The 14663-nt window shown below is 48.8% G+C and overlaps 1 protein-coding gene across 3 annotated transcripts in view; it reads right to left on the bottom strand.

The window, feature by feature from the left end:
- LOC140392950 (nucleolar RNA helicase 2-like) overlaps window positions 1–14663 on the bottom strand; it is a 170931-nt gene that overhangs the window by 98793 nt on the left and 57475 nt on the right. For all 3 annotated transcript variants that reach the window (XM_072478750.1, XM_072478749.1, XM_072478751.1), the window contains one exon: window positions 13317–13392. In XM_072478750.1, coding sequence (XP_072334851.1) covers window positions 13317–13392 — 76 coding nt within the window. The remainder of the gene's footprint in view (window positions 1–13316; window positions 13393–14663) is intronic.

Genomic DNA, 14663 nt, shown 5'->3' with positions numbered 1-14663 from the left:
ATTAACAACCCTGAGAGTCCTTCTGGTTCCTCCTCCCCCCCCCCCCCCCCCCCCTCCCCCCCCCCCCCCCCTCCCCCCCTCCTGGGCTGCTGCTGCTGCCTTCTTTTTCCCATTCCGTCAATCTTTCTGCGAGGTATTCGACGAACGGTTGCCACCGCTTGGTGAACCCTTGAGCCGACCCCCTTAGGACGAACTTAATCCGCTCTAGCTTTATAAACCCCGCCATGTCATTTATCCAGGTCTCCACCCCCGGGGGCTTGGCTTCTTTCCACATTAGCAATATCCTGCGCCGGGCTACTAGGGACGCAAAGGCCAAAACATCGGCCTCTCTCGCCTCCTGCACTCCCGGCTCTTGTGCAACCCCAAATATAGCCAACCCCCAGCTTGGTTCGACCCGGACTCCTACTACTTTTGAAAGCACCTTTGTCACCCCCATCCAAAACCTCTGTAGTGCCGGGCATGACCAAAACATATGGGTATGATTCGCTGGGCTTCTCGAGCACCTCGCACACCTATCCTCCACCCCAAAAAAGTTACTGAGCCGTGCTCCAGTCATATGTGCCCTGTGTAATACCTTAAACTGAATCAGGCTTAGCCTGGCACACGAGGACGACGAGTTTACCCTGCTTAGGGCATCTGCCCACAGCCCCTCCTCGATCTCCTCCCCCAGCTCTTCTTCCCATTTCCCTTTTAGTTCATCTACCATAGTCTCCCCTTCGTCCCTCATTTCCCTATATATATCTGACACCTTACCATCCCCCACCCATGTCTTTGAGATCACTCTGTCCTGCACCTCTTGTGTCGGGAGCTGCGGGAATTCCCTCACCTGTTGCCTCGCAAAAGCCCTCAGTTGCATATACCTGAATGCATTCCCTTGGAGCAACCCATATTTCTCGGTCAGCGCTTCCAGACTCGCGAACTTCCCATCCACAAACAGATCTTTCAGTTGCGTTATTCCTGCTCTTTGCCACATTCCATATCCCCCATCCATTCCCCCCGGGGCAAACCTATGGTTGTTTCTTATCGGGGACCCCCCCCAAGGCTCCAGTCTTTCCCCTATGCCGTCTCCGCTGTCCCCAAATCTTCAGTGTAGCCACCACCACCGGGCTTGCGGTGTAGTTCCTCGGTGAGAACGGCAATGGGGCTGTCACCATAGCCTGTAGGCTAGTCCCCCTACAGGACGCCCTCTCTAATCTCTTCCACGCCGCTCCCTCCTCCTCTCCCATCCACTTACTCACCATTGAAATATTAGCGGCCCAATAATACTCACTTAGGCTCGGTAGTGCCAGCCCCCCCTATCCCTGCTACGCTGTAAGAATCCCTTCCTCACTCTCGGGGTATTCCCGGCCCACACAAAACCCATGATGCTCTTTTCAATCCTTTTAAAAAAAGCCTTCGTGATCACCACCGGGAGGCACTGAAACACAAAGAGGAATCTCGGGAGGACCACCATCTTAACCGCCTGCACCCTCCCTGCCATTGACAGGGATACCATATCCCATCTCTTGAAATCCTCCTCCATCTGTTCCACCAACCGCGTTAAATTTAACCTATGCAATGTGCCCCAATTCTTAGCTATCTGGATCCCCAGGTAACGAAAGTCCCTTGTTACCTTCCTCAACGGTAGGTCCTCTATTTCTCTACTCTGCTCCCCTGGATGCACCACAAACAACTCACTTTTCCCCATGTTCAATTTATACCCTGAAAAATCCCCAAACTCCCCAAGTATCCGCATTATTTCTGGCATCCCCTCCGCCGGGTCCGCCACGTATAGTAGCAAATCGTCCGCATACAAAGATACCCGGTGCTCTTCTCCTCCCCTAAGTACTCCCTTCCACTTCTTGGAACCCCTCAACGCTATCGCCAGGGGCTCAATCGCCAGTGCAAACAATAATGGGGACAGAGGGCATCCCTGCCTTGTCCCTCTATGGAGCCGAAAATATGCAGATCCCCGTCCATTCGTGACCACGCTCGCCACTGGGGCCCTATACAACAGCTGCACCCATCTAACATACCCCTCTCCAAAACCAAATCTCCTCAACACCTCCCACAAATAATCCCACTCCACTCTATCAAATGCTTTCTCGGCATCCATCGCCACTACTATCTCCGTTTCTCCCTCTGGTGGGGCCATCATCATTACCCCTAACAACCTCCGTATATTCGTGTTCAGCTGTCTCCCCTTCACAAACCCAGTTTGGTCCTCGTGGACCACCCCCGGGACACATTCCTCTATTCTCATTGCCATTACCTTGGCCAGGACCTTGGCATCTACATTTAGGAGGGAAATAGGTCTATAGGACCCGCATTGTAGCGGGTCCTTTTCCTTCTTTAAGAGAAGCGATATCGTTGCTTCAGACATAGTCGGGGGCAGTTGTCCCCTTTCCTTTGCCTCATTAAAGGTCCTCGTCAGTACCGGGGCGAGCAAGTCCACATATTTTCTATAGAATTCGACTGGGAATCCATCCGGTCCCGGGGCCTTTCCCGCCTGCATGCTCCTAATTCCTTTCACCACTTCTTCTACCTCGATATGTGCTCCCAGTCCCACCCTTTCCTGCTCTTCCACCTTGGGAAATTCCAGCCGATCCAAGAAGCCCATCATTCTCTCCCTCCCATCCGGGGGTTGAGCTTCATATAATTTTTTATAAAATGTCTTGAACACTCCATTCACTCTCTCCGCTCCCCGCTCCATCTCTCCTTCCTCATCCCTCACTCCCCCTATTTCCCTCGCTGCTCCCCTTTTCCTCAATTGGTGTGCCAGCAACCTGCTCGCCTTCTCCCCATATTCGTACTGTACACCCTGTGCCTTCCTCCATTGTGCCTCTGCAGTGCCTGTAGTCAGCAAGTCAAATTCTACATGTAGCCTTTGCCTTTCCCTGTACAGTCCCTCCTCCGGTGCTTCCGCATATTGTCTGTCCACCCTCAAAAGTTCTTGCAGCAACCGCTCCCGTTCCTTACTCTCCTGCTTCCCTTTATGTGCCCTTATTGATATCAGCTCCCCTCTAACCACCGCCTTCAACGCCTCCCAGACCACTCCCACCTGGACCTCCCCATTATCATTGAGTTCCAAGTACTTTTCAATGCACCCCCTCACCCTTAGACACCCCCCCTCATCTGCCATTAGTCCCATGTCCATTCTCCAGGGTGGGCGCCCTCCTGTTTCCTCCCCTATCTCCAAGTCCACCCAGTGTGGAGCGTGATCCGAAATGGCTATAGCCGTATACTCCGTTCCCCTCACCTTCGGGATCAATGCCCTACCCAGCACAAAAAAGTCTATTCGCGAGTAGACTTTATGGACATAGGAGAAAAACGAGAACTCCTTACTCCTAGGTCTGCTAAATCTCCACGGGTCTACACCTCCCATCTGCTCCATAAAATCTTTAAGTACCTTGGCTGCTGCCGGCCTCCTTCCAGTCCTGGACTTCGACCTATCCAGCCCTGGTTCCAACACCGTATTAAAATCTCCCCCCATTATCAGCTTTCCCATCTCTAGGTCCGGAATGCGTCCTAGCAACCGCCTCATTAAATTGGCATCATCCCAGTTCGGGGCATATACGTTTACCAAAACCACCGTCTCCCCCTGTAGTTTGCCACTCACCATCACGTATCTGCCCCCGTTATCCGCCACTAGTCTTTGCCTCGAAGATTACCCGCTTCCCCACTAATATAGCCACCCCCCTGTTTTTCGCATCTAGCCCCGAATGGAACACCTGCCCCACCCATCCTTTGCGTAGCCTAACCTGGTCTATCAGTTTCAGGTGCGTTTCCTGTAACATAACCACATCTGCCTTAAGTTTCTTAAGGTGTGCGAGTACCCGTGCCCTCTTTATCGGCCCGTTCAGCCCTCTCACGTTCCACGTGATCAGCCGAGTTGGGGGGCTTCCTACCCCCCCCCCTTGTCGATTAGCCATCACCTTTTTCCAGCTCCTCACCCGGTTCAAACGCAGCTGTATCGCCCCCAGGCGGTGTCCCCCTGCCCATCCTCTCCCATACCAGCTCCCCCCTCTCCCCAGCAGCAGCAACCCAGTAATTCCCCCCTCCCACCCCCCCCGCTAGATCCCCCGCTGGCGTAATTACTCCCCCCATGTTGCTCCCAGAAGTCAGCAAACTCTGGCTGACCTCGGCTTCCCCCCGTGACCTCGGCTCGCACCGTGCGACGCCCCCTCCTTCCTGCTTCTCTATTCCCGCCATGAATATCATAGCGCGGGAACCAAGCCCGCGCTTCTCCCTTGGCCCCGCCCCCAATGGCCAACGCCCCATCTCCTCCACCTCCCCTCCTCCCCCCATCACCACCTGTGGGAGAGAGAAAAGTTACCACATCGCAGGATTAGTACATAAAACCCCTCTTTGCCCCCCACATTCGCCCCACCACTTTGTTCGAACGTTCTTTTTAATAACCCGCTCATTCCAGTTTTTCTTCCACAATAAAAGTCCACGCTTCATCCGCCGTCTCAAAGTAGTGGTGCCTCCCTCGATATGTGACCCACAGTCTTGCCGGTTGCAGCATTCCAAATTTTATCTTCTTTTTATGAAGCACCGCCTTGGCCCAATTAAAGCTCGCCCTCCTCCACCTCCGCACTCCAGTCTTGATAAACGCGGATCACCGCGTTCTCCCAGTTACTGCTCCGAGTTTTCTTCGCCCATCTAAGGACCATTTCTCTATCCTTAAAACGGAGGAATCTCACCACTATGGCTCTGGGAATTTCTCCTGCTCTCGGTCCTCGCGCCATCACTCGGTATGCTCCCTCCACCTCCAACGGACCCGCCGGGGCCTCCGCTCCCATTAACGAGTGCAGCATCGTGCTCACATATGCCCCGACGTCCGCTCCCTCCACACCTTCAGGAAGACCAAGAATCCTCAGGTTGTTCCTCCTTGCGTTGTTTTCCAGTGCCTCCAACCTTTCCACACATCGTTTCTGATGTGCCTCCTGCGTCTCCGTCTTCACCACCAGGCCCTGTATATCGTCCTCATTCTCAGCTGCCTTTGCCTTCACGACCCGAAGCTCCCGCTCCTGGGTCTTTTGTTCCTCCTTTAGCCCTTCGATCGCCTGTAGTATCGGGGCCAACAGCTCTTTCTTCATTTCCTTTTTGATCTCTTCCACACAGCATTTCAAGAACTCTTGTTGTTCAGGGCCCCATGTTAAACTGCCACCTTCCGACGCCATCTTGGTTTTTGCTTGCCTTCCTTGCCGCTGTTCTAAAGGATCCACTGCAATCTGGCCACTCTCTCCTCCTTTTTCCATCCGTATCCAGGGGGGATTCCCTTCTGGTTTACCGCACAGTGTTTTTAGCCGTCAAAATTGCCGTTGGGGCTCCTATCAAGAGCCCAAAAGTCCGTTTCACAGGGAGCTGCCGAAACGTGCGACTCAGCTGGTCATCGCCGCACCCGGAAGTCAGGGCATCTATATCAAGGCTTGCTCACTCTGAGGCTGTGTTAAAAATCCTGGGGTCCACCATTTGGTCTCTCAGGGGGCATTAAGTCCCAGGCTACTTCTTAGTTACCCATATCGAATGGAAAACTAATCTCAGGATTTGAAATATTTAATTTATCCCCAGTCTTATGAGTTTTCAGATGTCCACAATCCAGTGTGTGAAAAAGTGCACTTTGACTTCCACCCTGAATGACTGAGCTAATTCTAAAGTTGTACCCATCCTGCTCGGGACTCCCTCACCAGAGGAACTAGTTTCAGGCACGTTAACTTGGACAAGTTAAACTAACGGACAACAAACATAGCCAGAGTTACAGGAGTGTGTAAGAATATTTAAAAATATGAACTGCAATAAAAAACCAGTAGAAGTCTATACAGCAATTGGAATAAAACACAGGAATTGGAGACATTGTGGATATTCGGCTATTGTCAGAATTATTGAGACATGGCTACAGACAAGCGAAAGGAGTGAAACAGTTGTAGTTATTCGGAAAAACGTCAGCAGAAAGAGACACAGCTATCAGCTAGACAGTAGAATTGGTAGAAATAAAAGATCATTCACACTGGCAACCTGCAGCCAGTGGAATACACTTAGTGGAATGGAGGTGGATCATAGAGTCAAAGAACAGATGAGACCCTTCGGCCCATCCAGTCTGCACCGACAAAAATACACAATCTACACTAATACCACTTTCCAGCACTTGATCCATTGCCTTGAATGTTGACATATCAAGCGCTCATCCACGTAACTTTAAACGGTTGTGAGGATTCCCACCTCCACTAGCCTCCCAAGCAGTGCATCCCAGACTCTTCTGCCCCCAACCAACTGGGTGCCCCTGAACTAAATGGAACAAACCTATCAGGAGATAGCCAGAATTTCCTCTCTGATGCCAGGGTCAAGGATGTCATGGAGGAGCAGCAGTATATTCTACTGAGGGAGGTGATCAGCCAGAGGTCACAGTCTACTGGCCCATTTAGGTACCAATGACACAGTTATGAAAGGGGGTGAGGTCCTGCAAACAGATTTTATGGAGTGAAGGAGATTTAAAAGCAGGACCTCTGAAGCAGTAAACCTAGGATTATTTCCAGACCCATGTGCTTGTGGGTCGATGAGAATTAAGCAACAGAATACACAGCTGGAAAGCTGGTGTCGGAGGGAGGGCATCGGATTCCTGAGATCAAGATCATTCTGGGGAAGGTAGGATGTGTATAAGCCACATGGCCCGCACCTGAACAGGATTGATACAAATGCCCTGGCTGGGAGAATTAATAGTGCTGTTTGACGGGAGGGAGTGGGGTAGAGTTCAAATTTGAATGACATGGTATGGGAACCCAAGGGAAAATGCAGATCAGGAGATGTAAAACTAGTGAGTGACCGAAAGACGGAAGCACAGGTTAAAAAGTGTGCAGCAGGGGCAGCACGGTGGCGCAGTGGTTAGCACTGCTGTGTCATGTGAGAGTACCTTTAAGACATGGATGTTTAAGCAACGTACCTTTAAGAAAACAGTGATGTCAGAGAGTGGGTGGAGCGGAGGTCAGGTCAGCCATTTTGCAGTTTAGTTTTGCAGTTTGGAGGAAAAGAGCTGGGTGTGTCTGTGTTTTGCAGTGAGCTGGATCTCTACCATAAAAGACCATCTCTGAATCATTTGGGTGATTTAAACTTATAATAGTGAAGCCTTTAACCTGATGTGATTTTGTTTAAAGGTGTTAAGTCTCTTGGAAGTTTGAAGGAACATTTTAAGGAATGATTTACTGTTGCAATATTTTCTGAGTTATCTTTGAAGTAAGGGGTGTTAAGGGATCCAATGTTTATTTAAGATGTTAAGTTGAGTTCATGGAATAAACAGTGTTTTGTGTTTAAAAACCCACGTGTCCATAATTGTAATCCCACACCTAGGGAAAAAGCCGTGTGCTAGGAAAAGCAACAAATCCATTAAAGGGAGAGGTTGGTTGAACTCCATGATACATTTTGGGGTTCTGAAAACGCCTCGCCCATAACAGTTGCCTCACTGCGCCGAGGCCCCAGGTTCGATCCCGGCTCTGGGTCAGTGTCGGTGTGGAGTTTGCACATTCTCCCCGTGTTTGCATGGGTTTCGCTCCCACAACCCAAAGATGTGCAGGTTATGCAGATTGGCCATGCTAAATTGCCCCTTAATTGGAAAAAATGAATTGGGCACTCTAAATTTATTTAAAAAAGCATGCAGCACATAAAATTGCCAGTTTTAAATTAATAATAATCTTTATTGTCACAAGTAGGCTTACATTAAACACTGCAATGAAGTTATTGTAAAAAGCCCCTAGTCGTTACACTGCGGCGCCTGTTCGGGTACACATAGGGAGAATTCAGAATGTCCAAATTACCGAACAGCACGTCTTTTGGGACTGTGGGAGGAAACCCACACAGACACAGGGAGAACGTGCAGACTCTGCACAGATGGTGATCCAAGCCGGGAATTGAACCTAGGACCCTGGTGCTGTGAAGCAACAGTGCTACCCACGGGGTGCCCACTGATATTTACAAGGTATTGTAAATAAAGGCAATGAACCTAGGGCACAGATCGACACATGGCACCACGATATCATTGCTGTAACATAAATCTGGCTGAAAGAGGGGCAAAAATGGCAGCTGAATCTCCCTGGGTACAGAGTTTTCAAGAATTGGAAACAGGCTGCCCACCGGCTAATTGGGTCAAGGCAGTGCCTGGTGCCGCACTTATCCCATCTCAAAAGGCCCAGTTTCAATCCCCAACCTGTGCAGTTTGCCGATTCAAGCCACACTTGACATAGAGAGAAGTTGTCAGGGTTGCTAATTGCCAGTGAACCTTGATTAAAAAGCAGATATCTGGCAATGGTAGTGCTGCATTCAAATATGATACCCCACTCAATGATTCATACGGTCGGATACTGGACGCTGAGACCCCGACTCCAGTAAGGCCTTACTTCAGTGGTCGGGAAATTACTGGAGAGAATTCTTCGAGACAGGATCTACTGTCGTGGTCCACATTGGCACGAACGACAAAGGGGACAAGGATGTCAGGCAGGCTTTCAGGGAGCTAGGATGGAAGCTCAGAACTAGAACAAACAAGAGTTGTTATCTCTGGGTTGTTGCCCGTGCCACGTGATAGTGAGATGAGGAATAGGGAGAGAGAGCATTTAAACACGTGGCAACAGGGATGGTGCAGGCGGGAGGGATTCAGATTTCTGGATAACTGGGGCTCTTTCTGGGGAAGGTGGGACCTCTACAGACAGGATGGTCTACATCTGAACCTGAGGGGCACAAATATCCTGGGGGGGAGATTTGTTAGTGCTCTTTGGGGGGCTTTAAACTAATGCAGCAGGGGCATGGGAACCTGGATTGTAGTTTTAGGGTAAGGGAGAATGAGAGTATAGAGGTCAGGAGCACAGATTTGACGTCGCAGGAGGGGGCCAGTGTTCAGGTAGGTGGTTTGAAGTGTGTCTACTTCAATGCCAGGAGTATACGAAACAAGGTAGGGGAACTGGCAGCATGGGTTGGTACCTGGGACTTCGATGTTGTGGCCATTTCGGAGACATGGATAGAGCAGGGACAGGAATGGATGTTGCAGGTTCCGGGGTTTAGGTGTTTTAGTAAGCTCAGAGAAGGAGGCAAAAGAGGGGGAGGTGTGGCGCTGCTAGTCAAGAGCAGTATTACGGTGGCGGAGAGGATGCTAGATGGGGACTCTTCTTCCGAGGTAGTATGGGCTGAAGTTAGAAACAGGAAAGGAGAGGTCACCCTGTTGGGAGTTTTTTTATAGGCCTCCAAATAGTTCTAGGGATGTAGAGGAAAGGATGGCGAAGATGATCCTGGATAAGAGCGAAAGTAACAGGGTAGTTATTATGGGAGACTTTAACTTTCCAAATATTGACTGGAAAAGATATATTTCGAGTACAATAGATGGGTCGTTTTTTGTACAGTGTGTGCAGGAGGGTTTCCTGAAACAATATGTTGACAGGCCAACAAGACGCGAGGCCACATTGGATTTGGTTTTGGGTAATGAACCAGGCCAGGTGTTGGATTTGGAGGTAGGAGAGCACTTTGGGGACAGTGACCACAATTCGGTGACGTTTACGTTAATGATGGAAAGGGATAAGTATACACCACAGGGCAAGAGTTATAGCTGGGGGAAGGGCAATTATGATGCCATTAGACGTGACTTGGGGGGGACAAGGTGGAGAAGTAGGCTGCAAGTGTTGGGCACACTGGATAAGTGGGGCTTGTTCAAGGATCAGCTACTGCGTGTTCTTGATAAGTATGTACCGGTCAGGCAGGGAGGAAGGCGTCGAGCGAGGGAACCGTGGTTTACCAAGGAAGTGGAATCTCTTGTTAAGAGGAAGAAGGAGGCCTATGTGAAGATGAGGTGTGAAGTTTCGGTTGGGGCGATGGAGAGTTACAAGGTAGCGAGGAAGGATCTAAAGAGAGAGCTAAGACGAGCAAGGAGGGGACATGAGAAGTATTTGGCAGGAAGGATCAAGGAAAACCCTAAAGCTTTCAATAGGTATGTCAGGAATAAGCGAATGACTAGGGAAAGTAGGACCAGTCAAGGACAGGGATGGGAAGTTGTGTGTAGAGTCTGAAGAGATAGGCGAGATACTAAATGAATATTTTTCGTCAGTATTCACTCAGGAAAAAGATAATGTTGTGGAGGAGAATGCTGAGCCCCAGGCTAATAGAATAGATGGCATTGAGGTACGTAGGGAAGAGGTGTTGGCAATTCTGGACAGGCTGAAAATAGTTAAGTCCCCGGGACCTGATGGGATTTATCCTAGGATTCTCTGGGAGGCCAGGGAAGAGATTGCTGGACCTTTGGCTTTGATTTTTATGTCATCATTGGCTACAGGAATAGTGCCAGAGGACTGGAGGACAGCAAATGTGGTCCCTTTGTTCAAAAAGGGGAGCAGAGACAACCCCGGCAACTATAGACCGGTGAGCCTCACGTCTGTAGTGGGTAAAGTCTTGGAGGGGATTATAAGAGACAGGATTTATAATAATCTAGATAGGAATAATATGATCAGGGATAGTCAGCATGGCTTTGTGAAGGGTAGGTCATGCCTCACAAACCTAATTGAGTTCTTTGAGAAGGTGACTGAACAGGTAGACGAGGGTAGAGCAGTTGATGTGGTGTATATGGATTTCAGCAAAGTGTTTGATAAGGTTCCCCACGGTAGGCTATTGCAGAAAATACGGAGGCTGGGGATTGAGGATGATTTAGAGATGTGGATCAGAAATTGGCTAGCTGAAAGAAGACAGAGGGTGGTGGTTGATGGGAAATGTTCAGAATGGAGTACAGTCACAAGTGGAGTACCACAAGGATCTGTTCTGGGGCCGTTGCTGTTTGTCATTTTTATCAATGACCTAGAGGAAGGAGCAGAAGGGTGGGTGAGTAAATTTGCAGACGATACTAAAGTCGGTGGTGTTGTCGATAGTGTGGAAGGATGTAGCAGGTTACAGAGGGACATAGATAAGCTGCAGAGCTGGGCTGAGAGGTGGCAAATGGAATTTAATGTAGAGAAGTGTGAGGTGATTCACTTTGGAAGGAATAACAGGAATGCGGAATATTTGGCTAATGGTAAAGTTCTTGAAAGTGTGGATGAGCAGAGGGATCTAGCTGTCCATGTACATAGATCCCTGAAAGTTGCCACCCAGGTTGATAGGGTTGTGAAGAAGGTCTATGGAGTGTTGGCCTTTATTGGTAGAGGGATTGAGTTCCGGAGTCGGGAGGTCATGTTGCAGCTGTACAGAACTCTGGTACGGCCGCATTTGGAGTATTGCATACAGTTCTGGTCACCGCATTATAGGAAGGACGTGGAGGCTTTGGAGCGGGTGCAGAGGAGATTTACCAGGATGTTGCCTGGTATGGAGGGAAAATCTTATGAGGAAAGGCTGATGGACTTGAGGTTGTTTTCGTTGGAGAGAAGAAGGTTAAGGGGAGACTTAATAGAGGCATACAAAATGATCAGGGGGTTGGATAGGGTGGACAGTGAGAGCCTTCTCCCGCGGATGGATATGGCTGGCACGAGGGGACATAACTTTAAACTGAGGGGTAATAGATATAGGACAGAGGTCAGAGGTAGGTTCTTTACGCAAAGAGTAGTGAGGCCGTGGAATGCCCTACCTGCTACAGTAGTGAACTCGCCAACATTGAGGGCATTTAAAAGTTTATTGGATAAACATATGGATGATAATGGCATAGTGTAGGTTAGATGGCTTTTGTTTCGGTGCAACATCGTGGGCCGAAGGGCCTGTACTGCGCTGTATTGTTCTATGTACTCCCATTTGGAAGCAAATGGACGTATTAGTGAGAGGCAGCATGGTTTTGTGAAGGGGAGGTCGTGTCTCACAAACTTTTTTCGAGAAGGTCACAAAGATGATTGATGCAGGTAGGGCAGTGGATGTTGTCTACATGGACTTCAGTAAGGCCTTTGACAAGGTCCCTCATGGTAGACTAGTACAAAAGGTGAAGTCACACGGGATCAGGGGTGAGCTGGCAAGGTGGATACAGAACTGGCTAGGTCATAGAAGGCAGAGAGTAGCAATGGAAGGATGCTTTTCTAATTGGAGGGCTGTGACCAGTGGTGTTCCACAGGCATCAGTGCTGGGACCTTTGCTGTCTGTAGTATATATAAATGATTTGGAGGAAAATGTAACTGGTCTGATTAGTAAGTTTGCAGACGACACAAAGGTTGGTGGAACTGCGGATAGCGATGAGGACTGTCAGAGGATACAGCAGGATTTAGATTGTTTGGAGACTTGGGCGGAGAGATGGCAGATGGAGTTTAATCCGGACAAATGTGAGGTAATGCATTTTGGGAGGTCTAATGCAGGTAGGGAATATACAGTGAATGGTAGAACCCTCAAGAGTATTGAAAGTCAAAGAGATCTGGGAGTAAAGGTCCACAGATCATTGAAAGGGGCAACACAGGTGGAGAAGGTAGTCAAGAAGGCATACGGCATGCTTGCCTTCATTGGCCGGGACATTAAGTATAAGAATTGGAAAGTCATGTTGCAGCTGTATAGAACCTTAGTTAGGCCACACTTGGAGTATAGTGTTCAATTCTGGTCGCCACATTACCAGAAGGATGTGGAGGCTTAGAGAGGGTGCAGAAGAGATTTACCAGAATGTTGCCTGGTATGGAGGGCATTAGCTATGAGGAGCGGTTGAATAAACTTGGTTTGTTCTCACTGGAACGAAGGAGGTTGAGGGGCGACCTGATCGAGGTCTACAAAATTATGAGGGGCATAGACAGAGTGGATAGTCAGAGGCTTTTCCCCGGGGTAGAGGGGTCAATTACTAGGGGGCATAGGTTTAAGGTGAGAGGGACAAGGTTTCGAGTAGATGTACGAGGCAAGTTTTTTTTACACAGAGGGTAGTGGGTGCCTGGAACTTGCTACCGGAGGAGGTGGTGGAAGCAGGGACGATAGTGACATTCAAGGGACATCTTGACAAATACATGAATAGGATGGGAATAGAGGGATACGGACCCAGGAAGTGTAGAAGATTGTAGTTTAGTCGGGCAGCATGGTCGGCACGGGCTTGGAGGGCCGAAGGGCCTGTTCCTGTGCTGTACATTTCTTTGTTCTTTGTAAGCTAACAACCACTGGGATTGGGAGAAAGCAGAGCTTCAAATGTCCAACAAGACTTCAGGATCAGAGTCAGCAACACTGGCACTAAGCACAGGGATTTCAAGTGCAGAAACAGTTGGATAAAGCAGAAAATGAAGACTAAAGAGCTTGAAATAAGTAAATTATCATCATAGGTGACTGTGGAATTGAAAGTCCTTCATAGAAATTTGCAAATACTGCCAGCAGTCAGGGAGATCACAAACAACATTAATCTCCAAATGAAGAAAATACACACAGAAAACGCATACCCTTTAGCAGTTCAATAGTCTCTTGCGAAATCTTGAAGTTCGAAAAGGCCCCTGCTTTCTGTTCTGGAGTTAGCTCCTATAAATCAACATTAAAAAAATGTCACCATTGTTGTTTAAAACATTCAATACATCTTCACACATACATTCTGGAAAGATTATCAACAAGAAACCAGGACATTTTGAACAAAGTCATTTTCCTCTCACCCAGGTCCATTCTCTATCAGCATCCACCACTGACCAGAAACTGAACTGAACTAGTGGTATAAATACTTTGTCTATCAGAGCAGGTCAAAGGATAGGAATGTGGTGAGAAACTTACGTCCTGACTCCCGAAAGCCTGCCCACCACGTACAAGTCATGAGCGCGATGAACACTCTCCACTTGCCTGGATGAGTGCAGCTCCAACAACACTCATCATCCAGGACAAAAGCAGCCCAATTATTAATAATTGTCACAAGTACACCGGGCACATATGACAGTGGCCCGGATGAGCAAGTTTTTTGGGATAGTGGACAGGTGTGCGAGAGGACCAGCAAACCATGTCCATATGTTTTGGGCGTGACCCAAGCTTCCCTAAGCTTCTTAGGGGATTTTGGCAGGTTTTTGCAGATGTCATGTCCACTGTGTTAAAAACAAGGGTGGTGCCAAGTCCAGAGGTGACGATTTTCGAAGTGTCGGAAGATCCGTGAGTCCAGGGGGTGAGTGAGGCGGACGTCTTGACCTTAGCCTCATTGGTAGCCCGGAGACGGATATTATTAGCGTGGAGGGACTCGAAGCCCCCAAATTCAGAGATCTGACTTAGTGACATGGCTTGGTATTTCAGAGCCGAGAAAATAAAAGTTCGCCCTAAGAGGGCCAATGCTAGGGTTCGTCCGGAGGTGGCAGCCGTTCGTCGACTTCTTTGGAGAAAACTATCAGCAGAGGTGGTGGGGAGGGAGGGGGGGGTGTAAGAGTTGGATTATTAGAGGTAGGACTTGAGGGAGGGAGACGGTCTTTGCACTGTGTTTATATTTGTATTTGCACTGTTTACTATTATAAAATTATAAATGCCTTAATAAAATGTTTTTCAAAAGAAAAATAATTGTCACAAGTAGGTTTACATTAACACAGCAATGAAGTTACCATGAAAAGCCCCTAGTCGCCACATTCCGGCACCTGTTCGGGTACACGGAGAAAGAATTCAGAATGTCCAAATTACCTAACAGCATGTCTTTCAGGATTTGTGGGAAGAAACCGGAGGAAACCCACTCAGACACAGGGAGAACGTGCAGACTCCGGACAGACAGTAACACAAGCCGGGAATAGAATCTGGGACCCTGGCACTATGAAGCAACAGTGCTAACCATA

The sequence above is a fragment of the Scyliorhinus torazame genome, chromosome 16 (genome assembly GCF_047496885.1).
Source record: "Scyliorhinus torazame isolate Kashiwa2021f chromosome 16, sScyTor2.1, whole genome shotgun sequence".
In the NCBI taxonomy this organism is placed as follows: Eukaryota; Metazoa; Chordata; class Chondrichthyes; order Carcharhiniformes; family Scyliorhinidae; genus Scyliorhinus; species Scyliorhinus torazame.
This window is presented reverse-complemented; position numbering and strand designations above follow the sequence as displayed.